This window comes from Vipera ursinii (assembly GCF_947247035.1).
Source record: "Vipera ursinii genome assembly, chromosome: Z".
Taxonomy (NCBI): Eukaryota; Metazoa; Chordata; class Lepidosauria; order Squamata; family Viperidae; genus Vipera; species Vipera ursinii.
The window spans coordinates 99,774,532-99,799,967 of NC_139517.1; the positions used below are offsets into that span (position 1 = coordinate 99,774,532).

Sequence of the window (25,436 nt, forward strand, 5' to 3'; positions counted from 1 at the left end):
GTTGTATGACAAGAAGGTAGACAACGTGTTTAGGGTGCATATTTTAAGACAGGCATTGCTGAGAGTTTGGAAGAAGTACAGATATAAGTTAAGTTGCAAGATACCATTGTGGGCAATTCCAAAACACGCAATAGAAAATATACATGCTGGCTTCAAACATGATCTGACTACGTATAAGGAGATTCTCAGTTTGGAAAGAAACGTTTGGTGTTTGAAATCATATAGCCTCTTGCGAGAAGAGAAGGTTGTTCAAAATTGGTTTCAATATACTCAGTTACGGGCCAGGTGGAAAGAAGACCAGAAAAATGGATTTACAATGACTGATGAAAATTTGATAAAGCAAATTAGAAATCAGGGACCAGCACATATCAAACGGATATATCTTGCATTGATAGAGATTGACTCAGAAACAGAGCTTGTTAAGGATTGTATGATAAAATGGGCCCAAAATATCCAGGAAGTCATCACAATGGACACATGGGAAAAGATTTGGGTGAGGAACGTAAAATTTACACAAGCCCAAAATTTAAGAGAGAATTTTTACAAAATGTTTTATAGATGGCATTTAGATCCTAAAAACCTTGCAAGTATGTATCCGAATTATCAGCCTAAATGTTGGAGGTGCGGTGATGAAGATGCAACATATTTTCACATATGGTGGACTTGTAAAAAGGTTAAGGCTTTTTGGAAGAATGATTTCCCTATATATTACATGTCACACAATAAAGCAAACTTATGGTTTTAAGGGAAAATATATGGTGTAAAGTTAGTAAACATAAACAATTTTAATGTTTTTAAATATTTAGATGTAATCACCAGTTGGGTACAAAAAGAACTTGATTTTTACATGTTTGTATGTATATATGTACGTACATATGTATAATGGCAGATGGATACAGGAAAAGGTGGTTCCTCAAATAACCAGGTCTAGAGCCATGTAGACCAGGGGTCTTCAAACTTGGCCTGTTTTAAGACTTGTGGACTTCAACTCCCAGAATTGAATTCCTCAGAATTCTGGGAGTTGAACTCCACAAGTTTTAAAGTGGCCATGTTTGGAAACCCCTGATATAGGGTCTAGAGCAGACATGTCAAACTCGCGACGTTGCACGACATATCGGAGCTTTTCCGCATTACCGGCAATGGGATGGGTGCTGTTTCCTTGTGATGCATCCAGCCCGCTGGCCAGCAGTTTGACACCCCTGGTCTAGAGCCATATAGGATCTTAAAAGCAACAACTAGCACTTCAAATGATAATCAATGCAGTTCTGAAGCAACAGGGTCAGCTAAATATATTCGATTACACAAGGCTGCTGCATTCTGTATAAATACAACTTCTGGATGTTCTTCAGGCGCAGTCTTATGTACAGCATATTATAGTAATCCAAGTGGTAAATGACTGTGAGTAGGGCTTTGTAGTCCACAAAATGTTACAACTACCTGTGGTGGCAATATGGAAAACAACTGTTCTGGACGGGGTTTAGTCACATAATTTTGATTTTTCCTTTATATTAAAAAACGTTTTGAAGCTTAGAGCTCATTCTGAGCTAACCTGCTTGAGTTTTATTCTTAATTACTGAATAAAGGAGAAGAGTAGTTTCAAAGCTTTTCCTGCTGTGAAAGTCTCTCTTTTGATTCCCATCGCAGAGTCATAGTCAAAGTTGGTTGTGCATTGAACATAGCAGAGCCATAAATTTATGATGCCAGGTTTTGATAAAAAAAAAGTTGAGCGCTATCATTTGTTGGGAGCTTCTGCACAGAACCTAGGACTTGGTACTGTGGAAACTGGCCACAAGTATCATCTTGCTTGATCCATATAATTTGTATGCTTTCAAATTTTGAGATAATAATTAAAACTTAAAATTCCCTTGATTTACTGGTATGTTTATTGTGGTTCAAAAATTGCTTGCCCATCTGATCACTGCCCTGACACTTGGCAAAACACTGGCACATAAGTATAAATGTACAAAAGCCCTCCTAATTACAGCTGATTCCTCTACTTTCTTCAAACAGAAGCTATAAATCTCTTCACTGAGAACAGGAATGTCTCTATTACAGACCCAATCCATCTTATTTGCTTTTCAAAAGGGATGAAAACAATGATGGAAGGAAAGGGAGATTCCTGGGACTTTTTCATTCCCTCAAAGGTGAAGGGAAGGGCTGAATCTCCTATCCATGGGTATAATAGGAGGAAAGAAGAGAAAAAAACCAAGTGAAACAAGGTGTGAAAGACAGAATGGATACTCCTCTTACTAAGGCATAACTGGCTCTTAGTCCATTAGGGCAAACAAATGGTAAAAAAGGAAATAAGATTTGGACCTTGAGACTGTTTTACAAATATAAATTGAGGCCTGTAATTGGCAGGTGCTGGTTTTCTACTCTAATTACAACTTTTCCACTATCCATAATCTCCGTTTACTTTGTTTTTTCTTTATTCCTGTCAGAAGCACCTGCAATTTATAGGCACGTAACAATCAACACTGAGTAAATAAAATAGGTATAAAAAGGTCATAAGACACATAGCACGTGTAACAGGATCTCTTTTTATCAGCATTCTAGAATGGAACAATATATTTTACAATAAAAAACAATTCATTTCTCTAAAGTGTAACTAAATGATGGTATCTTTTGCATCTCTGCACTTCATAAACTCCCTTGTATTATCATAAGAAGCAATTACCAAATTCTGTCCTTCAAATAGGAGAGAAATACATATGGTTACTGTTTGCTAATCTAATCCCAACATCTGGATCTTCATTTTACTGACATCGGAAGGCTGAGTCAACCTTCAGCCGGTGAGAATAGAATGACAAGCAGTTGGCAGAATTAGCCTACAATACTGCGTAACAACTTTGTCACCATGGCTCTAAATAGGTGCAGACATTCACCAGGCATGTTCTTACCCTTAGATTGGACAGGAAGAAGCTAATGGGACAGGTGGTCTTACACAGATTTATAAGTGATGACCAGTGCTCTGAATTGTAATAGGAAATATATCACCAGCCCAGTGCAGCTCCCAGAGCAATTGTGTCATATGGAAATAATGAGATTGTCTAATAAGCAAACAGGCAATTGCCTTTTGCATCAGTTTAAATTTTTTGGGTGGTCTTCAAGGATGAATTGCAGTACTCCATAGAGCACATGACCTAGGCCATTAAGAACATCTACAGGGTTTCTTGTTTTATGTAAGGCCACAACTTCTACATCAACTTACCGTAAGCTGATTTACCAAAGCACCAAAGTAGGCAGGACAAGAAACAATGGATGGAAACTAATCAAGGAGAGAAGCAACCTGGAACTACAAGGAAACTTCCTAACAGTAAGGACAATTAATCAGTGGAAGAGCTTGCTTTCAGAAGTTGTAGATGCTTATTCACTGGAGGTTTTTAAGAAAAGACTGGACAATCACTTGTCTGAAATGGTATAGGGTCTCCTGCTTGAACAGGGGGTTGGACTATAAGACCTTCAAAGACCCTTCCAGCTCCATTCTGATTCTGGCAAAGACTCCTGGCCACACTCTTTACCAGCTTTTACTGTTGCAGCTTTGAGTACAAGATAACTCCTAGGTGGTAAGCCTGCTCTCCACAGGAGAGCACTACTCCATAGAATATGAGAGGTGATAATGAATGAATGGCTACTCTGTTTTGCTTGATTTGAGTCTTCTAAAATTTTTATATAATGTTAAACATGATAACAGGTTAAGACGAAGTCCTGAATGGGACTTCAGAGCCTGACAACTGACTGGAAAACCCAACCCAGGAAGATTGGAATGACCATTAAAGTGGAGTTTCCAATCCTCAATCCTTGTAAGAATTTCAGAAAAATTCTATGATTAATAGCATATCAAAAAGCTGCTGAAGTTTAACAAAACAAGGATAGTTAGACTCTTACCACAAGTCATATTGGTCCCACATTATATACCAAAAGATTACCATAGCAGCTCATTGCTAATCGGTATGAGAGACCATACTGACATTATTGGTGACCATATATTAACAATTACTGTTATATACAATTCCGCTTCAATTTGATACCTTTTCAGCCGAATGGACACACTATTCAATTAGAAAACAAAACTACTTCAAAGCATTTCATGAATGGAGAGGGGAAGAGGGAGACAGAGAGAATGCTTTTGGATATGAAAACGCCAGGGTGAAAAACAGAATGTTCCGAAACTGTGCCCCATCCTGGTTCCACCATTAGCTATGGTTGCATTCTGATTTTCCACGAACACAGACACTTCATAGGAACCATTTTTCTCCTAATCCACCAGATGTAGCCAGATATCCTATTCCCCTAATCCTTCTGAATGTATAAAATCAATTTTATAGCTTAAGCCATATGTACCTCTCTTTTTTTGGCTCTCTTAACTCTAAAGTTGTAGAGGAAAGTGGCAATTATTTTGAAGATCCATTAAGAAAGGAACACCCACAAGTCAGTCCTTGAAAAGGATGAGAAGGAAAATCAAAATAACTGCTCCTTGTCCTCCATTCCGTTTGGTATTAAGGGAGGGGAAAGAGAAACTCTTGGCAGACTTTCCTGACTCTATTAGTATACTCCACAACAATAAAACAGCATTCCTGTAATCTTTCAGTATCTGTTTCCTGGTTTGGTCTCTCAAGAAAAGCTGGCAGAAAGGAAAATGCTGTAAACTAAACTATAATATGAGAAGATGATGTTGGTTTATAGCTTCACACTGTTTATCTGAAAGCTACTCACTCTATTTTCTAAAAGGTTTTACTACCTTGCTCCAAACTGTCCTATATAGTCTGCTACAACTTTGCAGTATTCAATCTGTACTTTTAAAAAAATAAAATCTGAAAAAGGGAAACAACACCTAGGATATCTAATTATTTGTGTGTATGTGTGTGTTTTCTCCATGTTTGGTTTATTTCTAATTTATAAATTACATCTAATTTGTTTTTCCAATATGTGATATATTGAAACTGTTTCTACTCAGTTGCATTAATGTAGTGAAGTGATGACTCATGTTTCCATATATACACTTACATAAGATTTCCTGACTAATGTTCTGAGTCAGTATCTTTGGAGTTGCTCATCTGATGTGACGTGATCTGACATCTAAATCAAAGAATCTAGGAAAAGAAAGTTAAAAGTTCACATCTAGGTTGTCGGTCTCATTTAGCAAGAATCCACTTTCTTTTGTGGTTGCTGTTCTTGAGCTTCTCTTTCAAAACAAAACCTCCCAAATGGTAGGACGCTGAGCTTGTCGATCTGAAGGTCGGCAGTTTGGCGGGTCGAATCCCGAGTGCCACGTAACAGAGTGAGTGTCTGTTACTCGTCCCAGCTTCTGCCAACCTAGCAGTTCGAAAGCATGTAAAAATGCAAGTAGAAAAATAGGGACCACTCCGGTGGGAAGGTAACAGCGTTCCGTGCGCCTTTGGCGTCTAGTCATGCCGGCCACATGACCACGGAGACGTCCTCAGACAAGCGTTAGCTCTTCGGCTTTGAAACGGAGATGAGCACCGGCCCCTAGAGTTGGAAACGACTAGCACGCATATGTGGGGGAACCTTTACCTTTACTTTAATTAAATATTATAGAATCATTTGGAATGGCAATTGAAGCTAGTCAGTCTCCCAAGATCCTGCTACATTAACTTCACTAACTACAATTGTTTTGAATTTTATTTAAACAATATTTAGAAAAAGGTAAATTGTCCATGCTTGTTTTATATTTACTAAGAAGAGTAAATTATGAAAGCACTCCGGAAGTATAAGAAAAGAGGGAAAGATTGGAAAATAAATAATAGACCAAGACTTAGGTCTATCAGATGCTGCTTCGCACCAAGCTTTTTTAAAATCAAGCCAATATGTGCTGCGATTGGTGATCGTATCATCCAATGTAGATCCCCCAATCTCACTTATTTCTTCTCAATAAAACAGAATATTTGTTGTTTAGGGTTGAATTGAAGGATTCTTTGTGCTCTCTCAGCTTAGCAGTTTTCGTGCAGAATGTTTCATTACCAAACTAGTTAACATCAACAGCACTGATGATGTTACCTAGTTTGGTAATGAAACATCTGCAAGAAAACTGCCAAGCTCAGAGTACAAGGACGTCTCACCTATTTCTTCTATTTTGAGATACCAGGAAAGATGCAGAGCAGGTGCACAATTCCCTAATAAAATTGTAGTATTAGCTGTTTAAAATATTCCTGGAAGCGAGTAATAGTTTGACGGGAACAAATATTTTCAATTTAGATCATAGTATTGATCAATTGATGAAGTATTGAAGGCAGGTATAAAGAAAGACATGAAAAAAATTGGAAAAGTGTAAAAGTAGAGGTCAAATGCATGGAGTAATAGATGTGACCTTGAGAAAAAGATGCAAAAGAATTATTAGCCAGAGATGTGGGAAATATTTTGCTATGATTGACCAACTTAGACAAGAATTTGCTAACAGGCTAAGACAAGGCACTTCAGAAAATTTGGAAAAATTCTCTTAATATAGTGTGATAAATAGACAGCAGATGGAAGAGATAATAAACAAATAAAAGGTAAACATTTTACAGCCTCTCTTCATCCACCTTTGTGAAATGAGCTTTTTTTCCTCCAGCCCAGCACCAGAATTTCTTTCATTCCATGTGATTTTCAAACTTCAGCACTGGAGGAAGAAAGAAAGCCCAGATTTTTGTGATCCAAGTTTTTTTCCTCCAGTCCAGTTACAGAGTTCATTCACCCCTACTACTACCGCCTTTGTGCTCTGTAAAGTCCAGCAGAGGTCTGAAAAAAAGAAACTCAGATCATGAAGAACTAAAGCTTTTTTCTTCATTCTAGCACTGGAGTTCCCTTCTGTGCACAGAGGTGGAGCAAATTCCTCCTGTAAATGAGAAGGAGTTGCCAAATGCTCAGATCACAATCACACAATTGCAGGGACGCTGCAATAGCCATGACTTAAGGCATGTGTCATAAATCTCCCTATGCTCAGCGCAGTTGTAATTTCAACAGTCTCTAAATGAATAGTTAAGCAAGGACTACCTGTGACCAACAGTAAACAGGCACACATTATTGTTACTGTTACTCTTTTACTCAAGTAGGAAAGCACAACTCTCTGCTATTGTAGACTCAGGATCTACTAATTTCATAGACAACACCATGGCACAAAAATTTATTCACCAAGACTCAAATAAAATTTCAATGATAAAGTATGACAGAGGCTAAAAGCTGGGCTATTGTTGCAATGCATCTGACTCCAACCTACAGATTAACACAGCTCTATTTTGCTTTTATGCTGGTGGATGCGTAAGGAGTATATGAAGTGGAAGCTATTCTGGACTCTACACAAAAGGGAAATATTTGGAGTACCTGATATATTGGGACGCTACCCAGAATCAGAGAAAAAGCAACAGACAGGCATGCCCTGCAACTGTTGAACAGTTTCTTCTGCTATTCTCAGGAAACCTCCAACTATGTAATCTGCCACCTCTATAAAATGCTTGTACAACCCAGGATAAAGAAGACTCTTGCATTTCCTAGCATAGGACATTTCACAGAACAGACTGGGGCACAACATGGGGAGGGATATTTTCTGGTTCCATCTTTTACTGGGCAGAGTAGGATACACAGAGCAGCAGAACAGGGAAGGGGAGAAATGCCCACTCCCTGTATAGTTGTGTTACAGGACTTACTTAGGCAGAGGAAGAAAGCCATGAATCAGCAGTTTGTTCCTATGGCTTTTACCTGGAGTTTTCTGTGCAAAAGGGAGGGGAAACTAAAAATAACACAGGGAATAGTATAGACAATACGATCTTAACAAAAAAAATGTGTGATAAGCACTAATTAGGCAAAGAGGGCTGAAATATTTTTTAAGTTCTGGGAAGCCACATATCTGGAAGCAACTCAAGCAAACACCTGCCTGACTCCCTGGGGTATATAAGGAGAGAGGATAGTACTTGAAAAAAATGTTATTGTAACCTATCTCAATAATGTACAGGGAGTCCTGTTTTAGTGATCACAACTGGAACCATCAATCAAGAGTTAAGTGGTTACTAATTGGAATACCTTGTGACCACAACTACTTTATCTAAAAAAAAAAGTAAGTTCTCAAAAGCCATTCTTCCATCCTGACAGGAAAACTATTAGAAAAAAATTCCCTACACTGAATGCTGTTATCAAGTAAGAGGGGACTTCCCTGAATTAGTTAAAATATTTAATTGTAATTCTCTAAGAAATATGTCCCCTTCATGGATTACTGCCTTGTCGTGGCGAAGGGGCTTGCGTAATTCAATGAAGCTATGAGCTATGCCGTGCAGGGACACCCAAGACGGACAGGTCATAGCAGAGAGTTCTGACAAAACGTGATCCACTGGAGAAGGAAATGGCAACCCACTCCAGTATCTTTGCCATGAAAACCCTATGGACAGTACCAAAAGGCAAAACAATATGACGCTGGAAGATGAGCCCCTCAGGTCGGAAGGCGTCCAATATGCTACTGAGGAAGAGCAGAGGGCTAGTACTAGTAGCGCCAGAAAGAATGAAGTGACTGGGCCAAAGATGAAAGGACGCTCAGCTGTGGATATGTCTGGTGGTAGATTTTTTCTCCATAGGAACCTGGAATGTAAGATCCATGAATCAAGGAAAGCTGGACGTGGTCAAACAAGAGATGACAAGACTGAACATTGACATCTTAGGTATCAGCGAACTAAAATGGACAGGAATGGGTGAATTTAATTCAGATGACCATCAGGTATACTACTGTGGGCAAGAATCCCTCAGAAGAAATGGAGTAGCCTTTAGAAGGCCAGATCCTGAAGCTAAAACTCAAATACTTTGGCCACCTAATGAGAAGGAAGGACTCACTGGAGAAGAGCCTAATGCTGGGAAAGATTGAGGGCAATAGAAGAAGGGGACAACAGAGAATGAGGTGGCTGGATGGAATTACTGAAGCAGTAGGCGTGAGCTTAAATGGACTCCAGAAGATGGTAGAGGACAGGAAAGCCTGGAGGAACGTTGTCCATAGGGTCGCGATGGGTCGGACACGACTTCGCAACTAACAAGAAATATGAAACAAAGGATTCAATTTCTTAGCTTGTATTCTTAAAGTCAGAAAAATCTACATTCAAGAATACTTGTACCCATCTATTATTTAGCATCTATATACCCACAAACACAAATTTCTAAACAGAACAATACAATTTACTGGAGTACTTTCTAAAATAATTTTAAAGCAATTTGTAATATTTATAACATCATCCTTAAAGTAATGTAATTTATGTCATGTCAGTTTTAGTGAGGTACAGAATAAATAATGCAATCACTTTAGGAAAACTACAAGTATTTAAAAGAAAGCAGCTGTCATGTATTTCCGAATATGATTTTTTTGCAAAATGGAGAGAGAAGTTTGAAGAATTTATTAATAAATTTAGTAATCAAATTCTTCCACCCAGTTGTTAAATTGAATTTTCTTTAATAACCTTTCCATTGGCAGTAAGGTGAAGTTAAGGTTACACTCTTATTGGAAGTAAGGTGAAATTAGGTTACCTAATGAGCTTTTATGATTAGTAGTAGTCTTGCATTCATGTTACAGTACAGGTTATTTGCTATGGAAAGTCTTAGGGGGAAAAATTCTTTTGGCATACCGCAGAGGGATTTGGCTGCAAAGGATTTAGTATTTAATAGTTTTCTTATGCACATTTAAAAGGAAGATTTAAGATAAATAATATAACATTTGTCTACTGACATTTGGAATTGAGCAGCCAGAAGACAGAAGTTGAAGTTGAATTATGTACAAGTAGTCCGACTTACAGCTAACAACTGATCCCAAAATTTCTATTGCCAAGCAAGACAGTTAAGTGCATTTTGCCTCATTTTATGACTTTACTTGCCACAATTGCTAAGTGAATCACTGCAATTATTAAGTTAGTAACAGTTGTTAAATGAAACTAGCTTTGCTTGTCAGAAGATCACAAAAGGGGATCACATGACAGCCGGGACACTGCAGCCTTCATAAATATGAGTCATCTGCCAAGCATTACGTGACCATGGGGGGGGGGGAAATGTTGCAATGGTCATAAGTGGAAAATGGTTCTAAGTCACTTTTTTCAGTGCCGTTGTAACTTTGAATGGTCAGTAAATGAACTGTTGCAAGTTGAGGACTATCTACACAAATGATGAACTTGTGATTGCTAAAATATATAAACTTTTTATTAAAATTTGAAACTGAACAAGGACTGTATGATAAAATGAGCTAAGACATATTGAAGAACAGTGGGAATTTTACAAGTTATAAATTAAAATTATTAAATAAATCATTATTAAATGATGTATTGTGGGTATGTGGCTCCAGAAAATTTATCTAAACTATATAGATATTCAAATTTATGTTGGAAATGTGGACAATATGAAGTTCTTTTATTATGCCTGTTGGATATGCAGAAAAGCTAGATGAATTGGGATTCAAATGCCCTAATTTAAAGAATTTTAAAGATTTGTAACTGAAACCAGAAATTTTCATTTTAGCTTGATGGATAAATAGTTAAAAAAAAGTCACGGAACTCAGTTTCTATATATGACTAGATAACCTGTGCCCACCTAAGTCATTATTTCTGAGATATATCTTATCTAGATAGAAAAAAATGATCACGTTAGAGCTATTAATCCAGGACTATCTATATTTCTTTGCTGATATAGTTGAAATGACTGACATTTTTTGACAGATAAATGACTGGAAACAGAATGCACTTAAATATTTTAACAATTAAAATATATCTAGTAATTTGAAGGTATTTTATAAACAAATAATTCTTTTAAATATTCACCAAAAAGAATGTGAGAAAAAGTTCCAACACAAAATTTAAATATTTCCAATGGTGCATCTCTGATAATTCATGCATTCTTGAATTCATGCGTATGTATGCAGAACATGTCTCCAATAATAAACAGTATTTTCAAGTATGTCTCGGCCTTCTGTCTCAGAAATCAGCAGGTGCTGAATATTTCAGAAGCTGGCATAGTCCCTTCAAAACCAGAACACAATGTACACTGAAAGCTAAATCTAACAAAAGGTACCTCAGACTAAATCTCTATGCTGAATTACAGGAGAAGTGCCAGTCACTTAAGATCTGATGAAAATGTGAATTCAATCAGAATAATGGGAATCAGTTTAAATAAGTCATTCAGGAAAATGACTTATTTAAGCTGACTTATTTTTACACATGTAAAAATAAACTCATTAAGGGGCACCCAAATCAATTTGAAACATTGACTCAATTAGATGATTTGTTTTCAAGATTTCATTCAAAAGAGTGGTTCATCTAAAACAAATTGAATTTTCATAGAACCATGCTGTTTAATTAGGATAGAACCTCATATTAGAACATGTCAGAAACATATAGAGGAATGTGCCCATTTACTCAGAAGTCAGTTTCACTTTTCTCAACAAGATTTGTTACTATGGATACACAGAATTGCAACAGCGATTGCCTCCACATGATGACAAGTTCAATTCCCAACAACTGCTGGCTAGGACAATCCATGGAAGGAGATACTGGAATTTGTTGCTCAGCAAAATTTGGATGATCACCTCCCTAAGATAGCATTTCTGCAAATTCTCAGATCATTAGCAAAGAAAGTAAATGTCTTCTCTCTCTGTTTCAAAACAATGCTGTGAATATTTTTAATACAGTTTTCAGATGACACCAAGCTGGCAGGAACAGCCAACACTCCAGAAGATAGGCTTAAGATACAGAAGGATCTTGACAGACTTGAATGTTGGGCGCTAACAAAATGAAATTCAATGTAATGTTCTACACTTAGGCAAGAAAAACCAAACACACAGGTATAGTATAGGTGGTACCTTGCTCAATAGTAGTAACTGTGAGGGGGATCTCGGAGTCCTAGCGGACAATCACTTAAATATGAGCCAACAGTGTGCTGCAGCTGCCAAAAACTGCCAACACAGTGCTAGGCTGCATTAACAGAGGGATAGAATCAAAATCACGTGAAGTGTTAATACCACTTTACAATGCCTTGGTAAGGCCACACTTGGACTACTGCATCCAGTTTTGGTCACGATGTAAAAAAGATGTTGAAACTCTAGAAAGAATACAGAGAAGAGCAACAAAGATGATTAGGGGACTGGAGGCTAAAACATATAAAGAACGTTACTGGAATTGGGTATGTCTAGTTTAATGAAGAGAAGGGTGAGGGTGACATGACAGCAGGGGCTGCCACAAAGAAGAGGGAGTCAAGCTATTCTCCAAAGCACCTCAAGGCAGAACAAGAAGCAATGGATGGAAACTAACCAAAGAGAGAAGCAACCTAGAACTAAGGAGTAATTTCCTGACAGAACAATTAATCAGTGGGACAACCTGCCTCCAGAAGCTGTGAATGCTCCAACACTGGAAGTTTTTAAGAAGAGACTGGACAGATATTTGTCTGAAATGGTATAGGGTTTCCTGCCTAAGCAGGGGGTTGGACTAGATGACCTCCAAGATCACTTCCAACTTAGTTGCAGATGGATTATTAGAAGCAGCCAGCCTTTTCCTTTATCAGTCTTCTTGCTGGGAAGAAGAGAGGAAGATAATGAAAGTGCTAGTACCCGAAATGGAAAGTAATCATAAATATACAGGATGTCCATTGATGGTTGATAGCAAGCTAAGTTATTTGCTTAACTATATTCATTGAATAAACCATAATAAATTGGAATGAAAATTCTAAGACAGAATCCCATCTTTAATAACATATATTAGCCACTTTAAGGCTTAGCACAACCAAATGCAATGTATCTAATATAAGGATGACAAAGAGAAACTGGAGAGAATAATTTGACAGGCGCATGTTTTCTTCTGTGAATGAGTTAAGTTGGAAGCAAAACCTGGTTTCCAAAACCATTTAAGTTTATTGATTATTTCTTGCCTAGCCTCTTTATATTCACTGAAATTAGCATTTTGGGGGGAAAAAACACCTCACAACCAGAAGGCTCCTCTCACCAAAAATGCAAATACAAGCTGCGTAATCTGACTTTTAAGTGTGTGACTAATAATAATAATAAAAACCTTAATCTAAGCATAGTGTTAAGCTTTTTCTCTTGGTAAATTCCTAATTAATGCATTTGCTCACACTGCTGAGAGAAAACTGTGAAGAATTGGACACCATACACCAAGGGAATGCTCTTGAACAATATACTAGTATTCTCCAAGATACTGGCTTATTGTTTTATGTTATATACATGGACAAGAACTGAAATCCAACTGAGTAACTGGCATTTTTGTTACTGTATGTACAGAATGTTGTTGTTGGGTAGAAATATGAATGTGTATGCATTAAATGCAGTAATTAAGCATGATGAAGAACCCTGCAGCTAAGAATATTTAATAATATGCCCTAATAAGCAGGCATATACATAGAATGAAGGCTATTGCTAAGCACATTGATTTGTGCTTCTTAGATTGTAAGCTGCCCTGAGTCTTCGGAGAAGGGCAGGACATAAATGGGATATATATATATATATATATATATATATATATATATATATATATATATATATATATATATATATATATATATATATATATATATATATATATATATCCCATATATATATATATGTATGTATGTATGTATGTATGTATATGTATATGTATATATATATATATATAGAGAGAGAAAATTCATATGGTAAGTCAGCTCTCAAATGAAGTACTTAGTAACAGGGAATTGAATAGGAAATGATTTAGTCTGGTTACAAGCACAGTCACAACAGAGCTATTTTTAACATTGTGTACTGCAAACTTTCCACTGCCAAAGAACATCTTTTTTCATCTTTTACATCCCTTTTCTATCTTAATCCTTTTAACTGAGTGCAAGTCAAATACTTATAACCTATTAATGATTTCAAGTAAATATTAAACGCTTAAAGAGAATTAAATTGGTTCCTGCCATAATTAAAAGCATTTTTGTTTTGTAATATTTAAGAGGCTAATACATAATTTTTTAAAAAATGATATTAATGGGGAAAGAGTCAAACTAACATTAGACTTTTTTTAAAAAAAATAGAGCAAGTGACATAGGGAAATATATTCTTTTCACATAACCAAATCAAAGAAATATTTCTTATCAACACAGTTACTGTTTTAAAATGCATATTTCTGTCATATTTTGTTTACCATCATTATTTTCAAACGTATCAAGCTGTGTAATTAATTTGGTTTAAATTAAATGGTGAACAAATTATAACGTATTTTGAATAAATTTCCTAATTTATTCCAATTTCCTAAACTAGATGCATCCACTTATTTCTCCTGCCATATCTATAAGTCTCTTTATTATAATAAAAGCAATAGTGGAGTAGTTTGTATCATGGAAGAATCTTCTTTTGGAGCTATTAATTCCACAGTAAAATATACAGTTTACAATATTAGGGAGAAGGCATAAATTGAACTGCTGTTCCTGGAAAAAAGCAAAATGAGGACATGTATTCACATATTTCTATTATATCTACCTACAAATTTTACTTTTCTCATGACTCGCATTCCCAAAATGCAATTTTAACCTAATAACTGTAATAACTGCTTTTTTGAGTAATAACTGCTTCTTTGAGGGAAGGTAGCTTCCCTGCCGCCTTGAAGGAGGCGGTGGTGAGGCCCCTCCTCAAGAAGCCTGTCCTGGATCCAACTGTTTTGAACAACTATCATCCTGTCTCCAACCTTCGCTTCATGGCAACGGTTGTTGAGAGCGTGGTGGCACGTCAGCTCCCTCTGTTCCTGGAGGAATCTGATTACCTGGACCCATACCAATCGGGCTTCAGGCCAGGGTACAGCACGGAGATGGCATTGGTCACGCTGGTGAATAATCTCTGGCAGGCTCGGGACAGGGGTTGTTCCTCTGTCCTAGTCCTATTAGACCTCTCAGCGGCTTTCGATACCATCGACCATGGTATCTTGCTGCAGCGTCTCAGGGGGTTGGGAGTGGGGGGCAGTTCTACAATGGTTCTCCTCCTACCTCCTGGGCCGCTCGGAGTTGGTGTTGGCAGGAGGGCAGAGGTCAGCCCCGAGGCCTCTCGTTTGTGGAGTTCCTCAGGGGTTGGTCCTCTCTCCCCTCTTGTTCAACATCTTTCGAGCTTTCTGGCCTGGACTGAGAATATTAACTGGGATTTTTAATTATATTTTAATTGTTATTGGGGTTTTTAGTTTCAAGGTTAGTTTAATCATTTTAATTGTTTTAATTTATGTAATTTGTTGGACTGTTTTAAATAACCTTGTGAACCGCCCTGAGTCCTATGGGAGAAGGGCGGTATATAAGTTTAATTAAATAAATAAATAAATAAATAAATAAATAAATAAATAAATAAATAAATAAATAAATATATCCTTAGGACTATTTGTCTCCAGATAAACCCCAAAACAAAGGGTATGTGCACAGTAAACACATGCAGAGTTCTTTGTGCAGAGGGTAGACTGATGACTGACCGTTTTAGATAGGTGGTTGCTGAGAAAAACTGCAAATCATTTATTATACATTTATGGACAAGTGGTATAAGCAAAATAATTTCTGACGATGTCAACATTTCAGCCAACATAAAATCACCTGATTAATGGTTCTAAACTTTAAGATTTCTAAATTATCACACTGAAAATTGACACCTGGGTCGCCCAAGCCGCAGAAGTGGAGTGAGCAGTGATACGCCTGGGAACTGACAGGGAATGAGATTGGCATGCCCCTGCTCTGATCCACCTGCCTACAGCGGAGGCAGAAACCTTCCGCCCCATAGTAGAAGGTTGAAAGGAAACAAAGAGGGCTTCCGACTTGCGAAAAGATGCTGTCCGCTTAATATAGTGGCACAAAGCCCTACGCACGTCCAGATTGTGCCATTACCATTCCAAGGCAACAGATGGATGAGGACAAAAATCCAGCAAAATGACTTCCTGCATTCTATGAAACAAGGTATTGACCTTAGGAATAAAGGAGGGATCCAATCGAAGGACCACCCTGTCAACATAAGCCCTGTCTGACAGAGAGCTACCAATTCAGAAATGCGTCTAGCTGATGTGATGGCTATCAAGAAGGCCACCTTAATTGTCAAGAACCACAGAGTACCGGTCCTGATGGGTTCAAATGGAGGAGAGGTAAGGGCCTGCAAGACCCGTGACAAATCCCAAGAGGGATACCAGTGAACCACTGGAGGTTTGGTGTTAGTCGGTCTTTTGAGAAATGAGCATACCATGGGATGTTGAGCCAATGCCTCTAAATTGCCCCAAGTAAACATGGTGGAGAGAGCTGCTACTCGTCAGCGGATGGTATTGGGCGCCAAGCCCTTGTTAAGCCCCTCCAATAAATAATTCAAGATCCTCGGGATAGTAATATCCGAAAGATCTAACTGGTTCTTATCAGACCAACTACAGAAACTCTTCCAAGTGGAGTCATAGATCCTGTTTGTTGTAGGCCATCTGGAGGCCTGAATCACTGTAATTACCTCTGGTGAATAAGACTCATGTGTCAGGAGCAACCGTTCAAGTGCCAGGCGGTCAACTGGAGCCACTGGGGTTCTGGATGATGCAGAGTTCCCTGGCTGAGTGGAATGCGATCTGGAGGAATCCTCCATGGGGAAGAGATTGACAGACTCACGAGGTCAGCAAACCACGGCCATCTTGGCCAGTGTGGTACAACAAGTATCACCTCTGCCCGCTCTTGCAGTAACTTGTAGATGACTGCTGGGATCAGAGGGAGAGGCGGAAAGGCATACAGCAAGCCCCCGGGCCAAGGACTGCGGAGGGCATCTGTCCTCACTGCCCCTGGAGAGGGGAACCAGGAGGAAAAACCTCGGGAGCTGGGAATTCGCTGGAGAAGTGAACAGATCCAGTACTGGCTGACCTAACCTCTCCGATATCTCCTTGAAGAGACCGGGGTGCAGGCACCATTCGGAGTGATCCACTGCTGACCTGCTGAGAAAGTCCTCCTGCTGATTTGCCTCCCCTGAGATGTGCTCAGCCCTGAGTAATGAGAGGTTGGTCTCTGCCCAAGAGCCCAACAGTTGGGCCTCGGCCATAAGGGACCTGGAATGGGTACCCCCTTGCCGGTTCACATGGGCTTTTGCCACTACATTGTCCATGAGGACCAGGACATGTTGTCTCGCCACCCTGTTGCGGAAGTGGCGTAGGGCCATATGTATGGCTCTGAGCTCCAACCAATTTATGTTATGCTTCATGCTGGAGAACAAAGATTTTAGTAATACTATAGCATGCTGGCTGGGAAGATATCTGGAGCTGAAGTCCACATATCTTAAAGTGGAAGCTCTTGCTCTAAATAGTAATGTATACCTGAGTAATAAATGGGTTATTTTTTAATAATATGAAAACCAGTTTTGTGTGACTGCCAGAATTTACAGTGTTTTACAATTAAAAATGAACATATAATTGTCATCCTGATAATTCCATGAGTATATTGGCAAAGCTGAGTCCAAACTATAAAGGGAAATAACAGAATATGCTATAAGTACCAATTCTAAATAAAAAGAAAACATTGTTATTCAGTATTTTCCTCCACATGGATTCTTTTCTTTCTCTTGTGTATTTATCTTTTTTTAAAAAAATCATAATTAAGCAAGCTAATAGCTAATTGCAAGCTACTTTTACAATACAGTTTTTATCAGTTGTTAAATATAGTTATGAGTCTAAAATACTTAACATCTTTTTTTTAAGTGAAAGTAGTTTAACAGCACAGAATTCTCCGTTAGTGACTGTATGTGTGTTGAAAGCCTAAAATAAAAATTTAAGTTTGATGCACCATCTCATTTCAATCTTCACTAAAAATAACAAGAAAGATCAAAGAAAATGAAATCCCAAATTAAAATTTACTCAGCAATGAGATTAATGAACCTCACAGGGTTGTTGTTATACTAATAGGAAAGTAGCAGGGAAAGCTATATACCCCATCTTGAGCACTGGAAAAACAATTAATAACAACTTTTTAAAATGAAGAGTATATAGCATATCATTTCACAGATGAAAAACCTAAACCTATAATTAAGTTAAGTTTAACATAAGTGTTATTTGTTGACTGGCAATTTTTTTTGGCATATCCAGACACTTTAGCTGCTCCCTAAATGCTTTTAGTATTTTTTTTAAATAACAGCTGTAAGTAGTCATCAACTTACGACAATGTGAAACGCAAAATTTCTGTTGCTAAGCAAGGCAGTTGAGTGAATTATGCCCCATTTTATGAGCTTTTTGCCATACTTAAGCGAATCACTGTAATTAATTGACTCATGCAGTTAAGCGATTTTGGCTTCCTCCATTGAGCTTGCTTGTTGGAAGCCAGCTAGGAAAAGTTATAAAGGGTGAGTACATGACGCTAGGATAGTGCAAATGTCATAAGTACGTGCCAGTTGTCAAGCTCTCAAATTTTGATCATGTGACCATGGGGATATTGCAATGGTCCAAAGTATGAAACTGATCATGTCACTTTCTTTTAGTACCATTGTGATTTCGAACAGTCATTAAATGAATCTTTGTAAGTCAAGGACCACCTGTACTGAATTTTCCAGTTGTGCTGGATACATACAATTTAACATATCCAGGAAGATGAAAAAAACAGCTTCAACAATACACAAATTTGCACTATTGAACAAAGCTCCAATTGTTTGGGAGGGTTGTTTTGATTCCATCTGCTTATCTTTTCCATCAGGTCTCATTTAACCTGTTTACCATGTTGTCAAATGTGCTTTAATTATTTCTTCATAGATAAGTGTTACTGCACCTGCAATAGATTAGATCGAGTTCTCTACACTTTTGAATGTTGGTTCTCCTTATATATAATTTATTCTAGCAATTCAGCCTCCTCATTCCCCACTAGAAGGCTAATAACAACAAAAATTACATAGAGAAATTGGCTTGACAAAGTTAATCTGAATAAATTGCAGAACAGGTAAACTTTTTGTGACATTGGTTTCAAAGTTCCATAAAATAACATTTAACAAGTGTTTCATTTGTTTTTGAGACAAAGTACTCAATGGAATACTAAAAGCCATAATATTCAGTACTCTGTGTTATTGGACAAAATCTCCCATTATCAATATTCATTAGCAAAATAACCATGAAAAAACAACCAACTTGCAATAAAAAGTTGCATGTATATACAAGAGATATGCTAGTGAAACCTACCTTAATTGGAGCAGTACTGAACTTAATTTTTCTGCTTGGTGGGATTTCATCTTCTTCTGATAATCCACTAATTTCAAAATATTCTTTTGCAAGTTCATAACTGTTATCATCACTATCTTCTTGGTCATCCTCTTCAGTACAAATCTCTCCCCAGTCAGAACTATATATTGATTCTATCTTATGAACATTGCAATCATCACGTTTAGATCCATGAGAGCTCTGGAAATCATCTTGTTCTTTTTGCATTTCGCTTTCATTTCTATCTTCAACTGAAAATGAAGCTACGTGGAAAGCAGTGTCACCAGTAATGGCAAGGTTTCCTGACATTTCTGTATTTTCGGCTCCATCAAATATCTTTTTTGGTAAAGAGGGTGCTTTAGATTCTGTTTCTGCCTTATTCTCACTCAAATCCTGTTTGTTAAATGTCTCTACTATATCTTGTTCAAGTACTTCAGAGAGACCAGAAGAGAAGTAGTCACTTTTAAGTTGTGTTTCACTTGTTTTTGAAACAGGCAAAGTACTTTTTGACTCTTCATTAATTGTAGTTGGGGTTTGCAGAGAATTCTCAACTGAACTAGTATTTTGTTTTAATAAAGGCCAAGCACTGGTATCTTTTAATGGACTAAAGCCATCAATATTTCCAACTGTGGAAGACAAATCTTTGTTGACTGCAGACAGATTTAGAGGGTAGTGGCCAGTTAGAGTAAACTCTTCACTGCTTTCTTTTTCTGAAACAATTACATCTTTTTGTGCATCAATGTTTTCAAACACTGCACTAAGTTGACTGACAGTTGGAGAAACAGCCTCTGCTTTTGAACTAAAACTGTCCATTAAATCTTCTTGGGGAGTTCCTTTCTTTGACTGAGAGATGCATAGTTCATCTTGACATTCATTAGCAGAGACTGCTTTCTCCTTCTTTGAGGAACAGTGTTTGGAAGGCTGCGTTTCATTTCTTCTAAACACTTTCCTGGTTTCAGTAAATTTGCAAGACTCATCCCACATAGCATCAAATCTACTAATCCTTTCTGAAACAGAAGCTTCTAACTGTACCACGGATCCATCGGCTTTCTCCACAATCTCTATAGGCCTGTTCCTTCTTTCAGGAGATAATAGGCTACTTCTACCTCTGGTCTTTGTCGTTCCATCAGCACTCTTACTAGGCTCTGTGCCCATTTGCATGAATAACTTTTTAATCCTGTTGACATTAGAGCCATATTTTCTCCCCCTAGTTTGCTCAGAAGTTGCTCCTACTGTTTCTTCATCAAAATTCATTCTCAGGGCTTGGAAATGAGCCCTATAAGCATTCCTGTGAGGAGAGGCACTTCGGAGGGGTGATTTTTCTCCTGAACACTCTGACTTCATGTTTATGAATTTCAGAGTGTTACACCAACTTATATAATGGGCTACCTAAGTCTGATTAGAACTGAGGATGCACTTAAAATAAAAGAGATTCTGTCCAAGTCATACTCATAGGCAGCAGATAATCTTACAGATATGTTTTCTGAAGCAGAAGAAAAAAAACCAATTGACAAATCGGAGGATGTTCCAAAGAAAAAGTTGGTGAAACCTGCAATACAAAAATAGGATTTTGACTAATACTTGGGTTTCTAGCTTCCATTTATGTGATTTATACATTTATTTTGTAACAATCTTGGCAATAAAGCGAAACAGTTATACACATACTGCACCTGATGTAATTCCACCTTATGAACTAAGCCCATTTCAACTTGGCAAGTATTCATTATGAGTATCCCACTGACATTAGCTTCTTGGAGAAAGGTAAAATTAAAAAAAAAAAATACAGAGACTTTTTAAGCTTTAATGACAGTGATAAATATTATATATTCAGGGTTTATTTTAAAACAAGGGATCAGTCTCTTTTGAACTCCATTGATAGAGCTCAAACATTCAACTTAAGAACAAAACAATTTAGGTGTATTTCTGTCACAAATGAATAATTACTATGTCCCATACTACAGATAAAGTAGTAGTGATTCTATGGAAGATTAAGTTTAACACCTTCTTCCCCCCCCCTTATTTGATATCCTGTGATATCCATTACCATAACGTATAACACACCATGGAATAAGTCTATGAGAAAAATCCAACATGTTCATGTGTGTTGGTGTCACATATTCTGTCACATTTTTTCTCTATTTTATTCAGCATCTTATTATTTTGTGTTACACATCATATATAATATACATACACAGTTCAACTACACATATACTCTTCTATCACTACATATGGGCATAACACTTCAGACAGCATGTAAATGGGAGAAATTTGCATGTAGGCACATTTCCACTAAGGGATAACTATTCTTTCTGTGTGAATGCCTAGGATAGCATGGCCAACTCACCAGTTTCAGATATAAGCTTTTAATAAAATGCACAGCAGGATGGAAAATAGCCCAGGAAACTGGGTAAAAAAATAATACAGCTCAGGATCACAGAAACTACAAAACAAACCATTGAAACTAAATCCCAGAATCAAAGAGGCAATGGAATCTGAAGGGGGGGGTGTCAATATGTCTAGCTGCCCACTATCTACTGCAGAACGCCATATCCTACAGAAAGGCCTCAAGTTTAACACAGATGATACTAATAGAATTCTTTCCACCCCTAGAGGAAGCATTTAGAACCACAGAACTTCTTGCAGGCTCATAAAAGGTCAAAGTATCATACCACAGATCAAAAGGAGATGAGAAGAAAAAAAAACAACCAACTGAAAGCAGAGGATAAGCATCCTTCAAAAACCTAAAGAACAAACAATCAATACAGGACACCAATTCAATACAGAAACTAGACAATCAGATCAAGTTAATTCTCAGTGACCTTATCAAGAAAGGTCAAATCACTAAAGAAGAATAGTGTTGAAAAAGATGAAAAAGAGCATACACATCTTCCCCTGCTTTTTTGGATGCCCCAAAGACATACATCTTTGGCCATATTGCACTAATTCCCTGTAACCGCAATCTACAACATTGTTAAAGAATGAAGGGCTCCAAGCATGACTCTGAAAGCTTGGAAGTATAAATCTCTGGTCTCAGTAACTGACCCAGATTAGATCTTTCAAAGGGGGCTATGACTGTTTTTTACACTAATGACCAAAAGTCATGTGATCCCCTTTTGCGACCTTCTGACAAGCAAAGTCAACTGGGAAGCCAGATTCACTTAACAACTAAGTTATTGACTTAACAACTGCAGTGATTCATTTAACAACTTTGAAAAGAAAGATCATAAAATGGGGCAAAACTCACCAGACTACTGTCTCACATACATGTGTTCAATTTATGACAAATGAGCCCAAAATTTCACTTGCTAAGCAAGATAATTGTTAAGTGAATTTTGCTCCATTCTATGACCGCTCTTGCTACAGTTAAGTGAATCACTGCAGAATGAATCTAGCTTCCGCATTGACTTTGCTTATCGGAAATCGCAAGTGACCTCCGCCCAGACACTGCGACTATCATAAATATGAGTCAGTTGCCATGCGCCTAAGTTTTGATCACATGACCATGGGGATGCTGCAACAGTTGTGTAAAAAAACAGTCATAAGTCACTTTTTTTTTTGAACAGTCACTAGATGAACTGTTGTTAAGTCCAGAAAACATCTTAGTCATAATAAAAAAGGCCCAACTAGAGAAAAGACACAAGACTATCAACATCTTCAAGGAAAAATTCACAGGCAAAAAAGAAAACCATGGTCTCCCCTTCCAAGATATTTTCATCACCCTAGAGCCAAGGGTAGGCAACCTTGGCTCTTTTATGACTCGTGGACTTCAACTCCCAGAATTCCTGAGCCAATTCTGGGAGTTGAAGTCCATGAGTCATAAAAGAGCCAAGGTTGCCTACCACTGGCCTAGGCAGTGAATGCAAATTAGTACAAGTTTATCAAAATAAACCCAAAAAACCCTACCCATACCACATGCTCCACAACCAAAGTAACAATCCAACCTTTTACAAGGGAAGCTGTGTAAAAACACTACTTGGCCAAGACAAACGTACTGCAGCTAACCTGAACATCAGAAAAAGGAAACACCATATATACAACATCTTCCAACAAAATGGATATCCATGCACCGAACGTGCCTGACCACTTAACCTACCATAGGCTCAATCAACACAAGCTGTTAAAAGGATAACATTGCCATGCATCAAAAACATTTCAGAAACCGTCAACAACCACACAGCATCACCACAGCACAGAAACCAACTAAAGCCCTCCAGAACATCTTAAGTCAGGGGTCTTCAAACTTGACCCTTTTATGACTTGTGGACTTCAAGTCCCAGAATTCTTCAGCCAGTGTGCCTGGCTGAGGAATTCTGGGAGTTGAAGTCCACAAGTCATAAAAGGACCAAGTTTGAAGACCCATCTTAAGTAAAATAAAGGACCCAGCAGCCTCAGAAGAAAAAGCATACAACATACAATGTAAGGATTGTAACAGACACTGTGAAAGATAAACAGAAGATTAGCAGAGCACATCCATGAACACCAAATGCTCAGAAAAAAAAATGAAAACCTTAATTTCAAAACTTGGCTTGATCTAGACTCAACCATGCTTTCAATTAGGAAAGTGCGGACCTTCAAGATCAAGTCAAATCCAAAACTCCAGAGAATTCCTGGCTATCAAGAGGACATAGATACAGGCAAAAAAGATGAAAAACCCTGCTCAGTAGCAATCAATACCCATATAATTAGAGATTAATACCAAGTTTACCATTAGACAACAATCAACACTAGACCAACAATAAACAATATTTATTAATTTACTTATTAAAATAAGTAAACAATAATTTTAATAAGTAAATTATAAAATTTACTTATTTTAGTAAGTGAATTATAATTTACTTATTGATGGTAAATAAGTAAAACTTTTCTTAAAAACCTTCAGTGATGAAGCACCCACAGCTGCCTTTAGAAGTTGTGAGTGTCTCATCACTGGAGTTTAAGAAAAGACTGGACAGCTGTTTGCCTGAAATGATATAGGGTCTCCTGCTTGAGCAGAGGAATGGATTAGATGACTTTGAAGGTCCCTTCCAGCTCTCTTCTAATTAAATTAAGAAACATGCTAATAGCAAATAACAGCCTAAACAATAAACCACTAAGAACACTCCCACCCATATTGGCAGGGCAAGCCACTATTATATAAAAATAAGAGGAAGCCCCACTTCCTCCTAATGATGTTATCTAGCTTGATAATGAAATGTCTGCAAGAAAACAGCCAAGCTCAGACAGCACCACATACAATGTATTCAGCTACTTCTATATATTCCTGTACTAGAGTTTCAGCAAGTGATGACACATAATCTAAGTATCTTCATTTTCCACTTACAGAAATGGTGAAATGCAGCCATCAGTGTGGCAGGATCCTTTGAAATACCAACACTAAGGCAGTAATACCAGTTTTTAGAATGCCAACCAATGCATCAGCAAATGCACATATTAAACACAGGCTTCAAGAAAGCTGGGGATGACAGTGAGAATCATATGCAATGAAACCCAGAATCAGTAAAGAAAAATAATTTGGTATGAAAAGACTTGCCTGTTCCCCTTGTAGTCTAGTCAGCATGACAAAGAACAGTGAAAGGTGCATACAAATGGCATGAAGAATTTTAAGAATGAGAGCCAGGTAATCTCAATTTCCCAACTTGGGTCTCAATATTAAGGAGGTCAACTGTATTTCACAAACATTGAGAATCATCCCTGGTTAACAGGGAGCCAAGTTGGCGGCCTTTTGCATGGTGGATGGTCAAGAGGAAGAAATGGTTGTTTGCTTCCAGCTTTAGTGAGCAGCCCTGAAGAAATGCATAAGAGCAGCAGCACATGACCAAATAATAAAGAGCAAAATCTCTCATTAGTGCTGTTTCCGCCTTCTCCGCGGTTACAACTTCGTCGACGTCTGCGGATCCCCACGGTAGAAAGTGCACATGTACCCTCTCTTGCCTGGTTCTCCCTCGGAAGCGGGGAAGCCTTTCAGAGCTGCCGAGAAACAACTAGCGCCCATATTGCGTCCAGAACTGACGACTCGGTCCTTCGCTCCACCAGCAAGGTTTGGAAGTGGCTTGCTCGTGTCCCTAATCCCCCTTCTGAGAACACGGCATCTTCCCTGCTCCCAACGCGGCCTTTCTTCTATTCCCGTTCGGGGAAAGGCGTTATTAAAAGGAGGGCGGCAGGTAGAGAGAAGGAAGAAGAGACCCACTGGGTGAAGGCGGAGAGAACCGCTCGATCTCAAGGTAGCGAAAATCACCGGGGCGTTTCGGCGTCGCTTGCGCAAGAAACAAACCCGCTAAGGAGGAAGTCTTGCGGGGGGCGGGGGCG

General features: G+C 38.0%; 1 protein-coding gene across 1 annotated transcript in view; it reads right to left on the reverse strand.

The window, feature by feature from the left end:
• PPP1R9A (protein phosphatase 1 regulatory subunit 9A) overlaps window positions 1-20,474 on the reverse strand; it is a gene marked incomplete at its 5' end in the record, with an annotated part of 75,318 nt that extends 54,844 nt beyond the window's left edge. Inside the window, 1 exon segment of the mRNA XM_083379030.1 lies at window positions 19,113-20,474. Coding sequence (XP_083235156.1) covers window positions 19,113-20,474 — 1,362 coding nt within the window.
• Between the last annotated feature and the right edge of the window lie 4,962 nt (window positions 20,475-25,436).